At 40.8% G+C, this 23,931-nt stretch overlaps 1 protein-coding gene across 1 annotated transcript in view; it reads right to left on the reverse strand.

Annotated features, from left to right (window-relative positions):
* Nucleotides 1–13,310: 13,310 nt before the first annotated feature.
* Nucleotides 13,311–23,931, reverse strand: part of si:dkey-177p2.18 (phospholipase B1, membrane-associated) — a 73,544-nt gene continuing 62,923 nt past the window's right edge. The window contains exons 11-14 of the mRNA XM_048537635.1: nt 23,602–23,706; nt 15,456–15,551; nt 14,775–14,846; nt 13,311–13,833 (exon numbers count right to left, since the gene is read on the reverse strand). Coding sequence (XP_048393592.1) covers nt 13,696–13,833; nt 14,775–14,846; nt 15,456–15,551; nt 23,602–23,706 — 411 coding nt within the window. The 3' untranslated portion in view covers nt 13,311–13,695. The remainder of the gene's footprint in view (nt 13,834–14,774; nt 14,847–15,455; nt 15,552–23,601; nt 23,707–23,931) is intronic.

Raw genomic sequence — 23,931 nt, forward strand, 5'->3', positions numbered from 1 at the left:
CCCCTCTCTGATGAAGGGTCTAAGCCCGAAACGTCAACTTTTGTGCTCCTGAAATGCTGCTTGGCCTGCTGTGTTCATCCAGCTTCACACTTTTTTATCCCTTTAAACCCTTTCTAGTCATACACCCCATCTGGGTGCCTTTTAAATGTTGTAATTGTACCAGCCTCCACCGCGCCCTTTGGCAGCTCATTTCATACACGGTCCACCCTCTGTGCGCAAATGTTACCCTTTAGATCCCTTTTAAATCTTCCCTCTCTCACCTTATACTTATGCCCTCTAGTTTTAGACTCTGCACCCCAGGGAAAAAACCTTGTCTACTTATCTGATCCATGCTCTCGTGATTTTATAAACCTATATAGGGTCTCCCCTCAATCTCTGACTCTCCAGGGAAAATAGTCCTGGCCTATTCAGCTTTTTCCTATAGCTCAAACACTCCCACCCTGGTAACATCCTTGTAAATCTTTTCTGAATCCTTTCAAGTTTCACAACGTCCTTCCTTTAGGAGGGAGACCGGAATTGCATGCAGGATTCCAAAAATGGTCAAACCAATGTCTCGTACAACTACACATGACCTCCCAACTCTGATACTCAATGCACCGACCAATAAAGGCAAGCATACCAAACACATTCTTTACTATCTTATCCACCTATGACTCCACCTTGAAGGAACTGTGAGCCTGCATTACAAGGTCTCTTTGCTTGACAACACTCCCCAAGACCTCACTATCAAGACCTGCACTGATTTACCTTTCCAAAATGCAGTACCTCACGTTTATCTAAATTAAACTCCATCTGCCACTCCTTAGACTGTTGGCTCATTTGATTAAGATCCCATTGTACTCTGAGTTAATCTTCTTCACTGTCCAATATACCTCCAACTTTAGTGTCATCTGCAAACTTACTAAACACATCTTCCCCTGTTCACCGGCACCAATCCTTGTGGCACATCACTGGCCATAGGCCTCCAGCCTGAAAAACAACCCTCTACCGCAAGCCTTTGTCTTCTACCTTTGAGCCTGTTCTGTATCCAAATGGCTAGTTCCCCCTGTATTCCATGTGATCCAATCATGCTAACCAATCTACCATGAGGAACCATTTTGAACGCCTTACTGAAGTTCGTATAGATCACCACCACCGCTCTGCCTTCATCAATCCTCTTGAATAATCTGTTTTGAATTGCAGACAATTCAGTACAGAGCTTACGGAAATTGTTAATCTAGTGAGCATTCCAAATGATTCCTTCAATAAATTCCAACTCCTGGAGCATCGGGAATTACAATGAAATTGAGTCAAAGAGGTTTACGGCATGCAAACAGGCCCTTCGGCCCAAGGTGTCCATGTCACCCAGTTTTCATAATTAATGTAATCCAATTTTCCTGTGTTTTGTCCATATCCCTCCATATGTATCCCACCCATGTACATGTCCAAATGTTTCTTAAATGCCAACATCGTACTCTCCTCCACCGCTACCGCTGGCATCCCATTCCAGACACTCACCAACCTCTGTGGGAAAAAATTGCCCCTCTTGATCCTTTTGTATCTCTCCCCTCTCAGCTATACCCTCTAGGTTTAGATTCCCTTATCATGGAGAAATCTACTTTATCTATCCTCTAACGATTTTATAAACCTGTACAGGGTCATCCTTCGGTCTCCTACACTGAAAAAAGTCTCAGCCTATCCAGCCTCTCCTTGTAACTCAAATCTCCCTGTTCAGGTAATGTCTTGGTAAATCTTGTCTGCACCTTTTCTAGTTTAATAATATCTTTTCTATTAAGGAATTGAGAGATAAAATGATAATTTAAAAACACAAAGATTATTTAAAAATAAACTTGTTATCTATACCTAACTTAATAATTAGTTCTACATTAGCATACAATACACTCTAGATTAATTATAAAAAATGATAGTAATGTAAAAATTACTTTCTGTTATTTCGTGTGATATCAACAGATGACATGTGGGCACTATTATCAGTTAGTAATCTAGGACAAGTTAAGTTGCCCTAATTCTGAGGAAGGGTCACCGGACTCGAAACGTTAACTCTGTTTTTTCATTAACAGATGCTGCCAGACCTGTTGAGCTTTTCCAGCAACTTTGTTTTTGTTCCTGATTTACAGCATCCGCAGTTCTTTCACTTTGTATTAAGATGTCCTACCATGTCTGCAACTACAAATTGTGAACTAGGCACTTCTACTGAATGGCAAGGATTCAAGAGAATACATTTTCAAAATAACACAAACAAAAAACAATAATGTCAAAAATAGATATCGTCGGAGTGTGATATTAAAAGAACAAACTTTTGTTTTCTTTCATTGTTTTATAAATAAATTCTTTATTAATATAACTCAGAAGCATTAGCCAAGAATTTAAATGGTCTTTGACGAACATTTATGAAACACTTCAATTTAAATTTATCTTATACAACATTGGAAAATCGTCAATCCATTTCCAGCTTTCACTGGCCACAATAATTATGTCTAAAAATTATTTTTAGCTATATCACACTTAATTAAAATATAGCTTACTAATTCAAAATTAAAGAGCCAATTACAAAGATTTCTAGAGTGAAAGAAAGAGAAATTGTTTTGCATATTATACTCAAGAAAAATAATCAAATACGATATCAAACAAATACACACACACAAATATTTTAAAAAGGGCCTAGCACTAAAAGACTGTCCCAGAATATGCAATTTAAAAAGTCCTGAAAGCCCTTGAGATGATTGAATTAAACTAAGATAATAGTTATTTCATTGATCATTTGTAACCTCATCAGTGGCCAAATTTGTAGATACATTTCAGTTCTTTGTGAGTGAATGCTTCCCAATTTATTCTATCGCTGGGCATAATCTGTCAAGAGGCTGAGAGAGAGTGTAAGTCTTCCAGCTCTCCTGTTATGAATTCATTCTTTACCTCCATTTACATTGTGCAGAAACAATTGCCTAAAATGCAGTTAATTTGCTCATTCTCGTTTCCAACTTCATTGTTTTAGTAAATTAGGTAATCTTGAGGTGAGACTTTCATCTCAGTTTGTGAAACTTTCAGAAAGATGGAATTGAAGCAAGTGATGCATCTTTGATTAACATTTTTTCGGTCATTTTGATGTCAAGTTAATTTCAGTTCAAGCTGGGTCCTATTTATTGATGGTTTAATGAGCATTGCTCAATCTTAGCAGGTAATCATTGGGGCCACATTAAGTTAGTGTTTTTCCTTTTTAAACCATTTCAGTTCGTTAAAGGTCCACGATATTAAAAATTAGATAGCGCAAGTTGAAATTGATCGTCAGCATTTACCACTGCTACTACAAAAGCCTTCTGTTAAATTCAGTCAGTGTAGGAGTGTTTTTCTTGACTGGGAATAAAGATTCAGGAGGCAGGTAGGATTCGGGCAAGTGGAAACAGAAACCGATTTATGCACGACAGTGGAAAAGGATCTTCCCCGAATCTGGCTTTGGAAGGTAGATCAATGACACACATCCTGCCTGATAAGACATACAGCATTTTAATACATTTTGTATGACAGTAATCAGATACAATGTAGTCATTGTCCTTCCCCTTAATCTAAACACCTAATCCTGTGGGACACCTAACCAATGATGTGTACTTCCATGGACAGCTCCAGGTTCCCATGATCTTGTGGTATTAGATCGACATTGTAACCTCTCGGTCTGGGGATTGTCACATGTATACTATTCATTCGCATTCCAGAAGTTTAATGGCTATACCCCTTCTGGTCTTTCTCAGACTTATCTATCTGTAAGGACAGCTTGAGTTCCATTACCCAGTGTATTTTCATGCTGTCTTTTATCATACTCAGTTACTCCTTTTATTTTCTAACTGTCCCAAGTACATAATGTAAAAGTAAAAAAGTTAGTTAACTTTTCCATTTGCTTGTTGCAGCTGCCCATCTACTTTCATTGACTGATGTGCAAAGATATCCAGATCTCTGTGCACGCCACACTTTCCAAGATAGCACTATTTGAATAATAATCTTCCCTTGTGTTTTTCAGTGTACAACATTTAGCCACATTGTACTGCATCTGTCATGTATTTGACTCATTTAACTTGTCTAAGGCACCTTGAAGTCTCATTACCTCCTCCTTACAATTCATAGTTCTACCCAGTTTTTTGGCTCCTTCATCCACATTATTTAATATATATGATTAAATCTGGGTGGAAGAAGTAATCCTTGCGGTAACCCAGTAGTCACTGCCTGCCACTTAGAAAAAGACCCATTTACTCCCAGGCTCTGTTTCCTGCCTGTCAACTGATTCTCAATCCATGCTAATACATTACCCTATATCCCATATACTTTACCTTTCCCCACCAACCTCTTAAGAGGGACTTCACTAAAAGCCTTCTGAAAAGGCTTCCAAGAACATCATACTCACTGGCTTTACCTTAACTATTATACAAGTTATATCCTTAAAACAAATCTCCAGTAGACTTGATAAGCCTAATTAACCTTTCATAAACTCATGATGGCTTTGTCCAATCTTGTGAATGCTTTCCAAATGCTTTGTTTTCACATCTTTTCCAAAAGACTCAAGCACTTTTCCACCCAGCCCTAGATTCTACACACAATGGGATACAGCCCAGAGTTTCTGTGTTGTACAGCACAGAAACAGATCTTTCACCCATGTCAACCAGATATCCTAAATTAATCTAGTCCCATTTGCCAGCAATTGCCCATATCACTCTCAACCCTTTCTATTCACGTACACATTCAGATGCCTTCTAAATGTTGTAATTATACAGCTTCTCATCATTGCTTCTAGCAGTTCATTCCATACATGCACCACCCTCTGTGTGAAATAGTTGCCCCTTCGGTTCCTTTTGTATCTTTCCGCTCTCACCTTAAACCTATGCCCTAGTTTTGGACACCACTACCTGGGAAAAAAAACTTGGCTATTCACTCTGTGCCCCTCATGATTTTAATAAACCTCTATAATGCCACCCCTCAATCTCCAACGCGTCAGAGAAAATAGACCTGGTCTATTCAGCCTCTTGCTTTAGCTCAAACTTTTCAACCTTGACAACATCCTTGTAAATCTTCTCTGAATCTTTACAAGTTTAACAACATCTTTCCTATTGCAGGGAGACTAGAGTTAAATGCAGCATTCAAGAGGTGGCCGAACCAACGTCCCGTACGCTGCAATATGACATTCCAACTTCTATACTCAACGCACTGAAAAATAAATGTAAGTGTATCAACTACCTTCTTCACTACCCTGTCTACTTATGACTCCACCTTCAAGGAACTATGAACCCTGCACCCCAAGGTCTCTTTGCTCGACAACCATCCCCAGCATTAAATGTTTCCATCCTGCCCTGATTTGCCCTACCGAAATGCAATATCTCACATTTATCTAAATTGAACTCCATCTGCCACTGCTGATTGAGGTCCCATTGTACACCGAGATAACCTTCTTCACTGTCCGTTATGCTATAAATTTTAGTGTCATCTGCAAACTTACTAACCATTCCTCCTATATTCATACCCAAAAAGTCATAAAACTGTGTGCCCAGCACCGATCCTTGCAGCTCACCGCTCGTCACAGGCCGACAGCAGGAAAACAACTTTCCATCATTACCCTCTGTCTCTTATCTTCAAGCCAATTTTGCACCCAAATGGCTATCACTCCCTATATTCTATTTGATCTAACCTTGCTAACCAGCCTATCATGCAGAACCTTATTGAGCACCTTGCTGAAGTCCTTATGGACAATGTCCACCATTCTGCCTTCCTCAATCTTCTTTGTCACTTCATCAAAAAACTCAATCAACTTAATGAGGCATGATTTCCCATGCACAAAGCCATGCTGACTACCCCTAATCAGTCCTTGTCTTTCCAAATACTTATACATGCCAAATAATGGCACTATTCTCCAGTCTCTGGCACTTCACCCTTGCCTACCAACGATACAAATATATCAGTGAGGGCACAGCAATCATTTCCTTAGCTTCCCACAAATTTCTGGGGTTTTCCTAATCAAATCCCAGGGATGTATCCAACGTTATACATCCAGCACTGCCTCCTCTGTAAAATGGGTAATTTTCAAAATATCACTATACATTTCTTCAAGTTCTCTGGCTTCTATATCCTTCCCCATAGTAAATACTCGTTTAAAATCTCATCCATTTCCTGTGGTTCCACACATAGTTCACCTTGTTGATCTTTAAAGGGCCGAATTTTCTGCCTAGTTACTCTTTGTCCTTAATATATTTGTAGAATCACGTTGGGTTCTTCTTAACCATATTTTCCAAAGCTATTTCATCTCACCATTTTGCTCCTGAGATTTCCCTCTTGAGCGTACACCTACTGTCCTTATACTCCTCAAGGAATTCACTTGATCACAGCTGTTCCTATCTGCCATATGCCTTCTTACTTTCCTTGACCAGAGCCTCAATTTCTCTAATCCAGCATTCCCTACATCTACCAGCTTTGCCCTTCACACTTATCGGAACATACTACCTCTCGACACTTGTTTTCTAATGTTTGAAGGCATCCCAATTAAGCAGAGGTTCACCTGCACATCTGCCAATGTGGTATACTGCATCCACTGTACCCGGTGCGGCTTCCTCTACATTGGGGAAACCAAGCGGAGGCTTGGGGACCGCTTTGCAGAACACCTCCGCTCGGTTCGCAATAAACAACTGCACCTCCCAGTCGCAAACCATTTCCACTCCCCCTCCCATTCTTTAGATGACATGTCCATCATGGGCCTCCTGCAGTGCCACAATGATGCCACCCGAAGGCTGCAGGAACAGCAACTCATATTCCGCTTGGGAACCCTGCAGCCCAATGGTATCAATGTGGACTTCACCAGCTTCAAAATCTCCCCTTCCCCCACCACATCCCAAAACCAGTCCAGTTCGTCCCCTCCCCCCACTGCACCACACAACCAGCCCAGCTCTTCCCCTCCGCCCACTGCATCCCAAAACCAGTCCAACCTCTCTCTGCCTCCCTAACCTGTTCTTCCTCTCACCCATCCCTTCCTCCCACCCCAAGCCACACCTCCATCTCCTACCTACCAACGTCATCCCACCTCCTTGACCTGTCCATCTTCCCTGGACTGACCTATCCCCTCACTACCTCCCCACTTATACTCTCCTCTCCACCTATCTTCTTTTCTCTCCATCTTTGGTCCGCCGCCCCCTCTCTCCCTATTTATTCCAGAACCCTCACCCCATCCCCCTCTCTGATGAAGGGTCTAGGCCCGAAACGTCAGCTTTTATGCTCCTGAGATGCTGCTGGGCCTGCTGTGTTCATCCAGCCTCACATTTTGTTATCTTGGATTCTCCAGCATCTGCAGTTCCCATTATCACCAATTTCCAGTCATCCCTTTACCTGCAAGTAGCCTCTTCCAATCAACTTTTGACAGTTAGAACATAGAACAGTGCAGGCCCTTTGGCCCTCGATGTTGTGCTGACCTGTCATACTGATCTCAAGCCCATCTAACCTACACTATTCCATGTACATCCATATGCTTATCCAATGACGGCTTAAATGTAGCTAAAGTTGGCGAATCTACTATCGTTGCAGGCAAAGCATTCCATTCCCTTACTAGTCTCTGAGTAAAGAAACTACCTCTGACATTTTTCCTATGTCTTTCACCCCTCAATTTAAAGCTATGCCCCCTCGTGCTCGCCGTCACAATCCTAGGAAAAGGGCTCTCCCTATCCACCCTATCTAACCCTCTGATTATTTTATATGTTTCAATTAAGTCACCTTGCAACCTTCTTATCTGTCATGAAAACAGCCTCAAGTCCCTCAGCCTTTCCTCATAAGACCTTCCCTCCATACCAGGCAACATCCTAGTAAATCTCCTCTGCACCCTTTCCAAAGCTTCCACGTCCTTCTTATAATGCGGTGACCAGAACTGTTCACGATACTCCAAGTGTGGGCGCACCAGAGTTTTGTACAGCTTCACCATAACCTCTTGGTTCTGGAACTCGATCCCTCTATTAATAAAAGCTAAAACACTGTATGCCTTCTTAATAGCCCTGTCAACCTGGGTGGCAACTTTCAAGAATCTGTGTACATGGACACCGGGATCTCTCTGCTCATCTACACTACTAAGAATCTTACCATTAGCCCAGTACTTTGCCTTCTGGTTACTCCTACCAAAGTGCATCACCTCACACTTGTCTGCATTAAACTCCATTTGCCACCTCTCAGTCCAGCTCTGCAGCTTATCTATGTCTGTCTGCAACCTACAGCATCCTTCGTCACTATCCACAACTCCACTGACCTTAGTGTTGTCTGCAAATTTACTAACCCATCCTTCTATGCCCTCATCCAGGTCATTTATAAAAATGACACACAGCAGTGGATCCAACACCGACCCTTGCGGTACACCACTAGTAACTGGTCTCCAGGATGAACATTTCCCATCAACTACCACCCTCTGTCTTCTTTCAGCAAGCCAATTTCCGATCCAAACTGCTATATCTCCCAGTTTGGATCTTGCCTAAGTATGGTATTAGTTCTTGCCTAACACTATCAAAATTGGTCTTACTCCAATTTAGAACTTTAACTTTTAGATGAGGCCTACCTTTTTCCGTAATTATTTTAAAACTAATAGAATTATGATCACTGATGCCTCAATGCTTCCCCATTGATGCGTCAGTCACTTACGCTGTCTTATTTTCCAAGTGTAGGTCAAATTATGCTCCATCTCTAATAGGTACATCCATTGAATAAGAATATTTTCTAGGATGCACTTAACAAGTACCTTTCCATTGAGCCCTTAACACAATGACTGTTCCAGTCTACATTTGGAAAGTTAAGATCTCCTATCATTATACCCCAATCATTCTTACAGATTGCAGATGTCTCCTTACAAGTTTGCTTCTCAATTTCCTGCTTACTTTGGGAACAAATAATAATAATACCAAATAATACACCCAAATGATTTCACAGGACGTACTCCGAGGAACATCCCCCCTAACAATATCTTAATGTTATCCCTAACCAAAATGACACCCTGTCTCTTCTCTTGACCCCCTTCCCCTTTCAATCCTTCCTATGCCATCAATACCCTGTAACATTAACCTGCCAGTCCTGTCCATCCCTGATTGACATTTCTGTAATAGCTATAACATCCCAGTGCCATGTTCCTAACCAGGCCCTGAGTTAATCTCCGTTACCTGTCAGGCCTCTTACAGTTTAATTTAGCAGTCTTACCTTGCTCTCTGCCTTGGTCTTGCCTGCCTTGACTATTTGACTTGCTCCTTTCCTCAACTGCACCAGCCTCTGACATCTCTTTTTCACTATCTCTTAGGTCCTACCAACACACACCCTCTCCCACAATTCCTTTTCATTAGTTTAAAGCTTCCTGAATTGCACTAGCAAATCTCCTCAACAGGATTTTGGTCCTCTTCCAATTCAGGTGCAAACCATTCTTCTAATATAGGTCATTTCTACTCTAGATGAAATTCCAATGATCCAAAAATGTGAACCCCTACTCCCTACACCAGCTCTTCAGCTGCACATTAATCAGTTCTATCCTCCTACTCCTACTCTCACTAGCACATGGCACTGGGAGTAATCCAGATATTACTATCCCTGAGGATCTATCTTTAACCTTCCGTCTAGTTTCCTATATTCTCCCTTCAGAACTTCATCCCTTTCTTCATGGTTGGTACCAACCACACCCCCACTGGTCATTCTCTCCTTTGAGAATATTTTGTATCCTTTCCAAGTTGCCCTTGACCCTGTGTCCCTGACTAGAAAGTCTCCTATCACAACTGAACTCTTGGAACCCAATGTACCCCTCATTATAATAGAGCCAGTCTTGGTACCGGAAACCAGGCTGCCAGTGTTATAATCTCCTGAGAGTCCATAACCCCCTAAATTTTCCAAAACAGCATACTTGTTTGAGATGGGGTTAGCCACAGGAGACTCTTGCACTACCTGCCTACCTCTCCTACCTTCCTTGAGGAAATCCATCTATCTGACTATATCTGTGGTTTTTCTACCTTCCTGAAACTGTTATCTATTACTTCCCATGGTTCCTGTAAATTCCTCATTGCTGCTAACTGCCGCTCCAAACAATCCATGTGATCCAGTAGGACTCACAACCAAACACACTTCCTGCAGACATAATCATCTGATAGGAAGAGCCCATCATTCTACTAAAGGCATCCCTGCACCTTAGTCTACAGGATCAGAAAATAACACATTTTTTCTGCTCTAAAAGACACTGCTGTAGGATAACGTAACACCTACGTTTTATAATTTAAAAAATTAAGCAAGTGACAGGTTTCATTAGATCTCAAATGAAGCAGTCTGCATTCTTCAAACTTGTAATTTACTGCAGGAAAGTACATTGCAAACAGATTCTCAAGTAGTTAGATTATTCTTTATTGTTCAATTCTTTTAATTAAACCTTTGAATCAAATTCTGATCTAGAGTTTCTTTTTGGTTAAGGTAGACTTTTGAACAGTAAAATGAATTAAGGGTTATGCTAAGCAGATGGGTAAGTGGAGCTAAGTCCATGATCTTATTGAATACTGGAGTAGGTGCGAGGGTCCAGATGGCCTACTCCTGCTCCTAATTTCCATGTTCTTCAAGCTCTTCATATTGTCTTTGTCCTAGAGTTTGAAAAGCCTATCAGATGCTGTTGCTATATGGACTTTGCAGTTATCTACCAACATTGGTCCTATACGTGGATTTTTGCTTCTCTTACTCCATTTTCTGGCATTTAACAGAGGTTGAATACAACCTCAGTTAACCATTACAGAGGCTATCATTGTGCTTTTCTTGTATCCCTGGTGAAAAGAAAAGAAAATCTGCTTAATCAAGCTTTCTAACCCCTCCTCCAGCCTCACATATAATCAGAAGAACCAGGAGCAGGAGTAAGCTATTCAGACAATTGAGTCTGTTCCGCCATTCAATATGATCCTGGTTGATCTGATCTTGGCCTCAACACAACTTCCTGTCCTAAACACCATGCTGCTTGACTCCATTGTCAGTCAAAATTCAAACTCAGCCTTGAATACATTCAATGACACAGCCTCCGATGCTCTCATGAGGAGAATTCCAGGGACTGTTAACAGGCTGAGAGAGGAAATTCCTTACCATGCCCATTTTAAATGAAAGATGCTTAACTGTAAATGTTATCCTCTGGCTCTTGATATCCTGGTGAGAGGGAGTATCCTCTCAGAATCCATGCTGTCAAGCCCCTTAGAATCTTTTATGTTCCAATAAGGTTATCTGTCATTAATCTAAATGCCAATGAATCTCCTCAAGCTTTACTCATAAGAGAATTCCTTCATCCCAGATGAAATAACTTTGTCACCTTTCGACCATATTGTAAATATCTAATCTTCATCCCGGAAACCATTACATATGCTTTTCTCTAATATCAACGCTTTTATTGTCCTCTCAAGGTTATTTCCTGTGTTTCTTTCTGACTTGTTATGACCAGTGAGATTCATTGAATTGACTCTCCCCTTTTCAACTTTTTCAATTCATCACACAAAAGGATTGAATTCTTTTTTTACACAAAGTTGTACCTTCGTCCATTTAAAATTAAGTGTACTGTTTTTACTGTTTGGACCAAGGTCCCAGTTACAAGTTTCCTTGAGTTAAGGGAAGAGCAATTTTATTACCCGCAAAGCCCGAGAAAACTAACCGAGTGGGACATCAAGTTGACGGTTTCCATACAGTCACACACCACTATGTTTCCAACTGAAGGTAATACAGGGCAATCCAGATCCAGAGTGAAACCTGACTTCATAACATTTATTTGTGCAATTTGGTTACAATGGTGGTCTGTCAGGGAGCATATTCACAACAGATTGCCAATGTATTTTTGCCAAATGAATATCAATGTTTATTACATAAAAAGGGGTAAAAACACAAACAATTTCACATCGTGTAAGAACAATTCGAAACTTTTTTATATTCACTAGTGGGATGTAGATGGCCCTAGTTATCCTTGAGAAGGTGGTCGTGATCTCCTTCTTGAACCATTGAAGTCCACATGTTGTGGGTTGAACTACAATGCTCTTAGGAAGGGAATTGCAGGATTTTGATCTGGTGAAAGAATGATGTATATTTCCAAGTCAGGATGGTGAATGGCTTGCAGGGGAATGTCAGGTGCTGGTGTTCCCATGTATCTGTATCTGCTGCCTTTGTCCTTCTGGATAAAGATCTCATGCATTTGAAAGGTGCTGTCTAAGAATCTTTGTGAATTTCTACAGAGCATATTATAGACATTACACACGGTTGCTACTGAGACAGTGGTGGAAGGAGTGGATGTGGTACCAATCAAGCAGACTGTTTTGACCTGGATGATGTCAAGTTTCTTGTGTGTTGTTGGAGCTGTGCTCATCCTGGCAAGTGGGGAGTATTGCATCACACTCCATTCTTTACTGATTCAACCCAGAAGCAACAATGAAATGGTGAACAGAAGCAACGGATGAGGCAATGAGACTGTTAGATCATTGTGCCTCATAGGGTAAGAATAGATTTATTCAAGGATTCATTTTCAATGGAAGTGTGCCAACAAGCATCTTGAAGTAAGTTCCAGAGCACACAGTCTTGATTGGAGCACTCAGGCGAAATGTGCCTGAATCAGATGCTCCCCCGCTTTGTATTCTTGTGAGTTCTCTTGAGTGCCTAGACCACTTCCATGTGCTGCCTGGCATCACCCTGCTCTATGATGTCTTCTCCCTCCTCTTCCACCTTCAGAATTTCCTTTTTTCTGAATGAACATTGTCATTCAGGGCTTTGTCCACTTCAGGATTCACGCTTCTTTGGAAACTCATGATTTGAGAGTGGCAGGGGATTCCTGCGGGACTGTACTACAGGATTCCACCCAAGCATTCCAGGCAATATGTCTGCATCTTCTGAAGCCTAATGGCCTGTATGAAGGTGGTATTTGCCAGTAAACGACTTCCATTGCATCCTATTCCATTGAACTTTGTGATAATGTCAGGATCACGAAATGATGATGAGTTTAATCAGCCATTTTGGGGAAATGATGGCCAGTGCGATGAGAATGCTAGCTTATCAGATGTTTCCCTGTGACTATTAGAGTAGCAAGGTGAAATTTCCTTGATTCCACTTTCGGTCACGATCAAAAATATTTCAGCTGACCTTTCATAGGTTAACTTAATAAATGGCGTGACAATGAGTGGTTTCACACTGTGCTGCCACCTCCATTCAGCTGATCTGTGTCTCCTCACCTAAATTCCAAACTGGCTATTGACAATTGACAAAAAGCTCAGTAACAAGATTAATTGGCCATTTTCTTCCAAATTTAGACAGACTGCTGTGTCCTGCCTTCACCCATCTGAACACAAGCAAATGCAGTAGGAATGGTAAAATCAACCCAGCAGGCCAGCTAGTGCTTACTAAACTTTGTGTCCCATGGTATTTCATTGATTATTTTCAATGATTAGAAAGTCATGTTTATTGAACTTACACATGCTGAATATGTGTTGGCATCAGAAAAAGTATGAGTAGTTCAATGAAAATCCATGTTACATCTGCTAGTGTACTCCTAAAGGACTAAAGGTCTTTAAAACATTCATCTGTTGCAGCCATATATTTGAGCATTTTATGCTCTTTGTCATTGAGAACAGTTGTTTGGTTGTAACAATGCCCAGTGGAAATGTATATTTCAGTGCTCATTTCTTCACTTACGTTTCAACAACACTTTTAAAGCCTGGATGTAACAGGTCAGGAAAGGTTAACAAAAAGGACAAGAAGTAGGGTAATTGTGGAAACATCTATTTGTGACCATGGAGCAGACACACTGGTGGATGGCGGAGGCTTAGAAGCAACACTGTTCCAATGGGTATAAATGTAAGGGCGTTCCTGTGAATAAACCAAGAAGCTGAGTTCAAGCAACAGGCATTCAAAAATATTATTAGATGGCATCTGGACTATTGTGCACAGAGGTAGGCACTACGCCCTAGCAAATGTAATTTGGCCCGAAAAGTGTGAGTCACCATATTAGCAAGACACTAAGGGTAAATCTTAAATTTAGCCTCTCTGGAGTTTAGAAGGTGAGATGGTGTTTGATTGGAGTTTTGAGTACTTTGAAAGAATCAGATAATCAGATCAGATAAACAGAGAGAAACCTTTTCCTATTAGTGTTCCAGCTTGGAGCAAGGAAATATAACATTGAAATCAGAATTGGGCTGTTCAGGAGAGAAGTTAGGAAGTACATCTCCTTTTTAAGGGTGATAAAAGTAGGCAACATTTTCTTAGAAGAAACAGCCTTGCTAAGTCAATTCATAATTTTAGATCTAAGATCAATGAATTTATGCAGGCTTAAAGTATTCAGGACTAGGGAGCCTAAGCAGAATAAATAGAGTTGAGAGGCCATCTCTGTAATAATAATGCAACAGGGTCTGCAGTTAGACTTTTACCATGTATAAATCAAAGAAATAGTTCTCTCTGTTTTTGGCCTGCATTTTTCCTGTAGCTTTTCAGTGATTTGGCTTTAGTTCTATCATGTTTGTTGAAAGGAGAGAAAGAGGACCTTTGCCCAGAAGCTGTTTGTGTTCTATTGTTTCTAGCCTGACAATCTAATACTGACACAGGATCATTCAAAATGGAACGTGTTCGCGTGTCAAACACTAACATTTTTGCACTTCAATAACCATTTAAGAAAAAAATCAGTGGCGAAAAGTCACCAATTATTTCTAAAGCCAAAGAAATATCATGCGCTTATGCACCAAGTAACTCATGTATACCATGCAGCACAACTTCATTAAATGAATCAATTAAATTTGATGACCTTTCAGTTATACCTTTGTTGGACAAATGAGCTGCACTGGTTTGGAAATTGAATAAATTTCCACCTTCTCCCCTTCTGGTTGGAACTAAAACAAGGGGTAAAAAAACAATTATTAGTTTTGGTGATCCCAAACTTTACTACCCATGTTTTAACTCATAGTAGCTCCTCTCCCCTATCATGACTGCACTCAATGACCTATGATGGCACCTGCTTAAACAATATCTTGATTTAAATGGTCAAATCTCTCACTTCGAATCACTCAACGGCCTTATCATTCCCAAACTCGCTAACCTCCTTCAACTTCATTACCTTCTCAGTAATCTGCATTTTCTAAATCTGACTTCATGAACATTTCCACTCATATATTCTCAACCATTGCTGGTTGTGCCTTCATTGCTTCAGCCCCAAGCTCTGGAATTCCTTCTCAAAACACTCAAACCTCTCTACTTCTGATTCCTTCCTTAAGACACTACTTAAAAATCCACCTCTTTGCCCAAGATTTGGTTACTGGCCAATATCTCTTGAAGTGGTACTATATCGATGTTCTTTTCTAATGCCTCTCCCTTATTGTGCAAAAGGAACTAAATACAAACATATTTTTTGTAATTATTGGATAAATAAGCATTTATTTTAGTCTGTTATATTGTACAGCTTTCCAAGCTAGAGATTCACTGGAGGGGTGCAACATTCTTACCATGTTATTCCAAAGTGCTTTTGCCATCTCCTTGTGCCCCTTTATGGTGAAATGGAAACAGTCTGGGCTGAAAAAGGAGTAATCAACCTCACCAGCCTGAACAGATAAAAAAGCAAAAGGAAATGATCTTATGGAGCTTTGTTACAATATTACAAAGAGATTTTTGCAGGTCTTGGGGTGCATTTTTCATGACACGATCAAAAAACACATTGGCTTAGCAGTTGGATTATCTTGCCAATGGAAGACCCATTTCTGAAAAGAGAGCTTTGGAAAATGCTTGGCTTTAAATTGAGCTTTTACCTTTGCAATGGATTTGACATTGCTTTTTGATGCTGGTATCATGTAACAAATTCCCTAACTAACTGGAGCTAGGATTCTAATTCCGGCTTCAAAGGGAACAATGCAGGAAAGATATTCTTTCTGAAAGTATTAGGAAGTGACATCCCATACATTATTTACATAGAGTAACTTGAATACTCTCTGTCGCTATCTTTATGGTAGTTGTCCTCATTGTTTCAACAGAAACTTCACATCGGGTAAGATGCCATTGATACTGGATCACAATCCACATTATCATGACCAATTTGGTCCCTGCCACTGAAAAATGCATCCTTACTAACATTGGTACCCTTGCAGCCATTTAATGCTCTGTGGAATGACAGGAAACAAGACCACTGTCTCTTTCTCTTTCTCTCTCTCTCTCTGTCTGTCTTTAGAGGAAGTGTCACTTCAGATAATTGACATACACTCTGTTGTCCAGCAGCTCTGTTTTCCCAGCAATTTCGTTAGGTATGGTACTTAGTGCTGGGACACTATACATTCCCATCAGTTTAACTACTGTGAACCTTGGGATTAAGTGTGGAGGTCTCGAGGTGGGAGCTGGACTTGCTGCTTCCCTCATCAAGCTGTTCCGAAACGGTTACATTACCATCAACTTGAGAATGTGGAAAATTTCCCAAGCAAGTGCATTACGCAAAAGGCAGGATAAATCCAAGCTGGCTAATTAACATACCAATCTGTTTATTCTTGATCATCAGTAAAGTGATGGAAAGTGTCATCAAAAATGCTATCAAACAGCACTTGCCCAGTAATAACTTGCTCAGTGACGCCCAGTTTGGGTTCCACCAGGGCCACTCAGCTCCTGAATTCATTACAGCCTTAGTCGGTCCAAACCTGGATATTGTCCATATCTTGCTGCACATTGACATAAACTGTTTCAGCACCTGAAGTTTGGCAAAGATGCTGAACATTGTGCAATCATCAGTGAACATCCCCAGTCCTGATGTTATGATGGAGGGTAAGTCATTGATTAAACATGTGAAGATGGTTTAGCCTAAGAAACTACCTGAGAAACTCCTGCGGAGATGTTCTGGAGTTGAGATGACTGACATCCAACAACCACATACAGTGTACTTTGTACCAGATATGACTCCAACCAGAGGAGAGCTTTCCTCCAATTTTCATTGACCAGTTTGGCTAGGGGTCTTCAAAGCCGTACTCAGTCAAAAGTGCCTTGATGTGAATAACAGGCACTCTCACCTCATTTCTGGAATTACAGTCTTTTGCCCATGTTTGACCTAAGACGATAATGAAGTCAGGAGCTGAGTGACCCCAACCGAATCCAAACTGGGTGTCAGTGAAAAGGTTGTTGCTGGTAAGTGTTACTTGATAGCAAAGTTGATGAAAACTTCCATTATTTTATTGATGATCAAGAGTAAATAGATTTGTGTGTTAATTTACCAGGCTGCATTTGTCCTTCTTTTTGTGTATAGGACACACTTTGAGGAATATTCCACATTGCCAGTGAGATGCCAGTGTTACAGCCATGCAAGCACTTGCAATATCCTGTGTCTTTAGCTATTTCTTGACTTGATGTGGAGTCAATCAAATTGGCTGAAGACTGGTATCTGGGATGTTAAGGACCTCTGAAGGAGGTTGAGATGGATCATCCACTTAGCACTTATGCTGAAGATTGTTGCAAAAGCTACAGCCTTAGCTTTTGCACTGATGTGTTTGATCATTATGGATGGGGACATTTGTGGAGCCTCATCTCCTGTGAGGTTCAAGAGACTCCATCGTTCATGCCACAATATGGCAGGACTACAGAGCTTAGGTTCGATCTATTAGTTGTGGAATCATTTATCCATAGCTATGATAATTACCTCTCTCTCAATATCAGCAGAACCAAAGAACTGATCATTGGCTTCAGAAGGAAAGGAGGAGAACACGCCCCCATCTACATGAACGGAGCGGAGGTTGAGATGATTGAGAGCATCACGTTCCTAGGAGTGACGATAACCGACAACCTGTCCTGGACTTCCCATGTAGATGTAATGATCAAGAAGGCACAACTATACCTCTTCTTCCTCAGGTGGCTCAGGAAACTTGGCATGTCCATAAGGATACTCACCAAGTTTTACAGACGCACTATAGAAAGCATACTGCCCAAGTGCATAATGGCCTGGTATGGCATCTGCTCTGCCCAGGACTGTAACAAACTACAGAAGGTTGTGAGCACAGCCCAGATCATCACGGAGGCCAACCATCGAACCATGGACTCTACTTGCAAATCTCCTTGCCATAGAAAAGCTGCCAACATTATCAAAGAATCAACGCACCCCAGTAATGCTCTCCTACAGCCTCTTCCACCAGGCAGAAGATACTAAAGCTTGAACACATGCACCAGCTGGTCAAGAACAGCTTCTATTCCAGCTGTTATTAGATTGCTGAATGGACCTCTGTAACTTCAAATAATGCTAATCTTGTTAATGTTGATCTTGTCTAACACACGTTCTAACCAGTGTGTCTTACTCTGTCCAAGTCTTTTTTTCACCCCATGATCTCTATGTCTTTGTTTACTATAATCTGCCTGTACTGTTCGCAAACAAAGCTTTTCACTGTACTTGGGTACACGTGACAATAAATCATATCAAATCATATCTATCACTTGCTACTTGTTGTCACACAAGTGTTACAGCATCAGAAGGTTAATTTTTTTTTTGTGAATGATTGGCGATATTCTTGGCATGCTCTCTTGTGCATTTCATTGAGTCAGGGTTGATGCCCAGGAGTGGTGATAATAGTTGAGTGGGGGGTTAGATTGGGTCATGAGTTTGCAGATTGTGTCAAAATACAATGCAGCTGGTGGGTCACAGTGCTTCATGTCACCCCAATCTTGAATTGCCAGATCTGTTAGAGGTATATCCAATTTTCCGCATTGATCAATCAACACAACACAATGGAAGATATTCTCAATGTGTAGATAGGATGTGGTGTCTACAGCTGTGTGATGGACACACTTACGGTCATGGATCTGTTGGAAGCTTCTCATATTTTACATGTTAATAGCACAACACAACACAAGGAAAGCCATCTTCAATATGAAGACAGACCTTCGTCTCCACAAGGACCAACTTAATCAGCAGTGGTACTGCCTAGCCACTTGTGATGAACATTGAAGTCCCCTACCATGAATGTAATCTGCATTCTTGCCACCCCAAGTATTTCTCCAAGTGACTTTCAACATGGAGGAGTGCAGATTCATGAGACGATATGGCATATAGTATGTAGTGCTTAGCAGAAGGTTTTCTTGCCAAGGTTTGGTCTGCTCCCATGAGATCTCATGGGGTCTGGAGTTAACATTGATGACATTGAAAGGAGTTTGCTTTACTCCATCAAAATTAATGTAGGATAAAAACAAAACTTGGAGAATACACAGATATAATTAAACATGCTGAGGAAATTTATTGTAGGGGAAGTAATAGCCTGGTGTCTAAGTCCTTGCTTGTTCTGGCCTATAGAACATAGAACATTACAGAACAGTACAGGCCCTTCGGCCCTCGATGTTGTGCCAACCAGTCATACCAATCTGAATCCCATCTAACCTACACTATTCCATGTACGTCCATATGCTTGTCAAATGACGACTTAAATGTACTTAAAGTTGGTGAATCTACTACCGTTGCAGGCAAAGCATTCCATACCCTTCATACCCTCTGAGTAAAGAAACTACCTCTGACATCTGTCCTATATGTTTCACCCCTCAATTTAAAGCCAAGCTTCCTCATGCTCGCCGTCAACATCCTAGGAAAAAGAGTCTCCCTATCCACCCTATCTAACCCTCTGATTACCTTATATGTCTCAATTAAGTCACCTCTCAACCTTCTTCTCTCTAACGAAAACAGCCTTTCGTCGTAAGACCAACTGTATTTGACTCCTTTCCCAAAACCAACTTGATTCAATCTTAATTGCTGTCTGAATTGGTTATATAATCAGTCAGTCCATTTGTTCATATGGTGATAAGCAATAACATCAGTTTGCCAACAATGACAATATGTCAAGTGCAATTAAAATATATGTTGCTCGTTAATGATTAGCACATATCATAGTGATGGTACTTAAACCAAAGACGGATTTATATTTTGTCACTTTGACAGAGATCATTTATGGTAACAATAAGAAAATGCTCACCAAAAAGTAAAAGAGAACAAGAACAACTACACAGTTCTTTCAAAATATTCTCTCATTTAATTATTATAAGGTAGCAATTTAACTTTCCCATTCTAATTGGTCAAAAATCTTCTTAGGTGAAAACAGTTAAGGATAAAAGAAGATTTTAAATTTGATCTAATCTGCTTTTTCTAATAATTTAATATTTAAACTTTAGAATAGATATCTCAGGCAGGGGCAAAGCTCAACTTACTCTTTGGTAATAGGGTAGAGCAGATGATTGAGTTGACAGTCAGGGACACTTTGGGACTTGTACATAGCTCTATTAATTTTAAAACAGTTACGGGTAGGGAGAAAACTGGTCCATAGGTTCAAATTCTAAATTGGAGCAAGGTGAATTTTGATGGGATTAGACTGGAACTTGCAGGAGTTTATTAGAGTAGTTCATTTGCAAGAGAAGGGACCTTGAGCAAATGAGATGCCTTTAAAAGTGTGATAGCTAGAGTTTAAGGTCTCTACGTTCTGTGAAGATGAAGGGTGAAGTTGGCAGTAGTAGGGAATACTGGATAACAAGAGATATTCAGGCTTTGACCGGAAAAAAAGAAAGAGGCATGGCTCAGGTACAGTCAGCTGGGATCAAGGGAATGCCTAGAAGTAGATAGGGGATGCAGGAGTTTACTGAAGAAGGAAATCAGGAGGTTGAAAATGGGGCATGAGATTGTTTTGGCTGAGAAGATTAAAGTGAATCCAAAGAGATTCAGTAAGTATGTTAAAGGAGAAAAGAATAACTAGAGGGAGAATAGACGCCTGAACGACCAAAGTAGGCATGTCTGTGTAGAACTGCAGGAGATATGTAAGGTCCTCAATGAATATTTCTCCTTTGTGTTTACTGTGGAGAAAGAGATTAAGACTTGGGATCTTGGGGAAGTTAGTGGTGATATCTTGGGGACAGCCCATATCACAGTAGAGGAGGTGTTGGGCATATTAGAATTTATGAAGGTGGATAAATCTCCTGGTCCTGATCAGATATATCTAAGAACTCTGTAACAGTCTAGGGAAGAAATTGTGGGGGCCTCTAGCTGATGTATTTGCATCATCATTAGCTGCAGATGAGGTCCCAGAAGGTTGGAGCGTAGCGAATGTCGTGCCCTTATTCAAGGAGGATTACGAGAAAAAAAACCTGGGAATTATAGACCAGTCAGCCTATCATCTGTGGTGGGTAAGTTACTCAAGAAGATTCCAAGAGATATGATATACATGCATTTGGAAAGACAGGATTTGATTAGAAGTAATCAGCATTGGCTTTGTGCATGGGAGATCATGTCTCACAAATTTATTTGAGTTCTATGATGAAGTGACCAGGAGGGTTGATGAGGGCAGGGTGGTAGATGTAGTCTATATGGATTTCAGTAAGGCCTTTGATAAGCTTCCATGTGGTAGGCTGCTCTGGGAGGTTAATGAATCTGGGGAGAATTGGCAAATTGGATACATAATTGACTTGATGGTAGGAAGCAGAGGGTAATAGTAGAAGGATGCTTATCGGACTGGAGGCCTGTGACAAGTGGTGTGCCCCAGGGGTCGGTGCTGGGCCCATTGTTGTTTGTTACCGATATCAAAGATTTGGCTGAGAATGCACAAGGCATGATTAGTAAGTTTACGGATGACACTAAAATAGATGATATTGTGCACAGTGAGGAAAGTTATCAGAAATTGCAGCAAGATCTTGCTCAGCTGGGGAAGTGGGGCGTAAAGGGCAAATGGAGTTTAATATAGATAAATATGAGGTGTTGCATTTTGGAAAGCCATATCAAGGTTGGAGTTTCATGGTGAATGGTGGGGCCTTTAGGAGTGTAGCAGAATAGAGGGACCTTGGAGTTCAGGTGCATGGCTCTCTGAAAGTGGAGTCACAGGTAGACAGGGCAGTGAAGAAGGCTTTTGGCACACTGGTCTTCATCAGTCAGGGCATTGAGTACAGAAGTTGGGAAGCTAAGTTGCATTTGTGCAGAATACCAGTGAGGCTGTGCTTGGAGTATTGTGTTCAATTTTGGTCACATTGCTATAGAAATGATGATATTAAACTGGAAAGAGCGCAGAAGAAATTTACAAGGATATTATCAGGACTCAAGGTCAGAGTAATAGGGGATGTTGGACAGGCTAGGACATTTTTCTTTAGAAAACTGAGGGCGGACCTTATAGAAGCTTATGAGATCATGAGAGGCAATGGATAGGGTGAATGCACTCAGTCTGTTTCTCAGGGTTGGAGATTCGAGGACTAGAGGGCATCAGTTTAAGATCAGAGGGGAAGAATACATGAGAACCTGAGGAGCAAGTTTTTTTACACAGAGGGTGATATGTATATGGATTGTGCTGCCAGCACATGGGTACATTAATAGCATTTAAAAAGGCATTTGGATAAATATATAGATAGGTAAGGTTTAGAAGGATATGGGCCAAGTGCAGGGAAATAGGGTTGGCGTGGATGGACATTTTGGTTGGCATGGACCCGTTTTTGGGCTAAAGGGTCTGTCCGCATGCTGTAGGACTCTGACTCAATGACTCCATGCAATGTATTGGATTTGGCAAAAATAATATTTGTGGTATCGATTATGTGCTCAGCACAAGGCATCAGGTGAGGAGGTGATGGCCCGAGTGGTATTATTGCTGGACAGTTAATCCAGGGACTCAGACGATGTTCTGGGGACCTGGGTTTGAATCCCACCATGGAAGATGGTTGAATTTAAATTCAATAAATATCTGGAATTAAGAATCTAATGATGACCATGAATCCATTGTTGGTTGTTGTAAAAACCCACCTGGTTTGCTAATGTCCTTTAGGGAAGGAAACTGACATCCTTACCTGGTCTGGCCTACATTTGGCTCCAGACCCAAAACAATGTGGTTGACTCTTAATTGCCCTCTGGGCAATTAGGGGACAGCAAGAAGTGCTACCTAGCCAGTGATGACCACAGCCCATGACCGAATAAAGAAAAAAAAAATCTTGAGGCATCCTGCCTCTTGAAAGTAAAAGAAATGTTGAGGAATGACTTCCTGCAGCCTTCTTACTAAGGTGCTCAAGTCTGTAAAGCCAAGGGCAGTCAGGGATCTCTGAGCCAATCAGGTGGAACTCCTATAGATATGCAAGTTGGGGTGCTATGACATAATCAAGTTTCTGCTTCTCAATTTTGTGTGCACCAGGCAAGGAATGTCCCTGAATGGCCTGTACTATTTTAGCTAGATATTAGGGAGAAGGAAACCCAGGAGGTAAGTTTTAATTTCTTCTATGGAACCGGGAGGAATAGAAGTTCTGAGCTCCACAAAGCAATTTAAACTTGTTGCCTCAGACATAGAATCGCTATCATCACATATGAGGCCATTCAGCCCACTGTGTTTATGACGACACTTTGCAAGCAATCTCAATTTCCTGCTTTTCTCCTATCACTTTGCAATTTATTTTTCCTGATTCAAGTGTGTATTTAAAATTTTTGAAATTTATCATCAAATCTGCACCCAACACCTTTTCCAGATTATTACAATTTGCTGCATCTTTCTTTTTTCACATTGGCATCCCTCAACTATTTTAATCGGCACAAAGACAGGCATATTTATGCAATACTGCAACAGACAATACAATGCAATCCACTTCGAATCAAAAAATGAACATTCTCTTAAAGTTTGAATTGTGGGTTGAATAGTTTACCAAATTTAATGGAGGTTTTATGCTTTTCAGAAACGGTTGAAGTATCACAGTGAAATCTTCTTTTTGGTCAAATCTCCCAGATGCAACCAGCTCTTCCAGCTTTGTCTGAAAGGAAAGATATTTACCAAATTTCAATAGAATTATGGTGAAACAAATACACATTTGCAACTCCCTACACAGTATGTCACATCAATGGGTGGATCTTCTAAGAGTGACAACTGTTACTAGATTGCTATCCCACTCATTCTTTTCTCAGTTGATTTCTGGCTGAATCTTTCAAGGTTAGCTCCTTGAGAAAAGTAGGGGGCACCTTCTCTCGGGCAGCCCTAT

Source organism: Stegostoma tigrinum, chromosome 10 (assembly GCF_030684315.1).
Source record: "Stegostoma tigrinum isolate sSteTig4 chromosome 10, sSteTig4.hap1, whole genome shotgun sequence".
Classification (NCBI taxonomy): domain Eukaryota; kingdom Metazoa; phylum Chordata; class Chondrichthyes; order Orectolobiformes; family Stegostomatidae; genus Stegostoma; species Stegostoma tigrinum.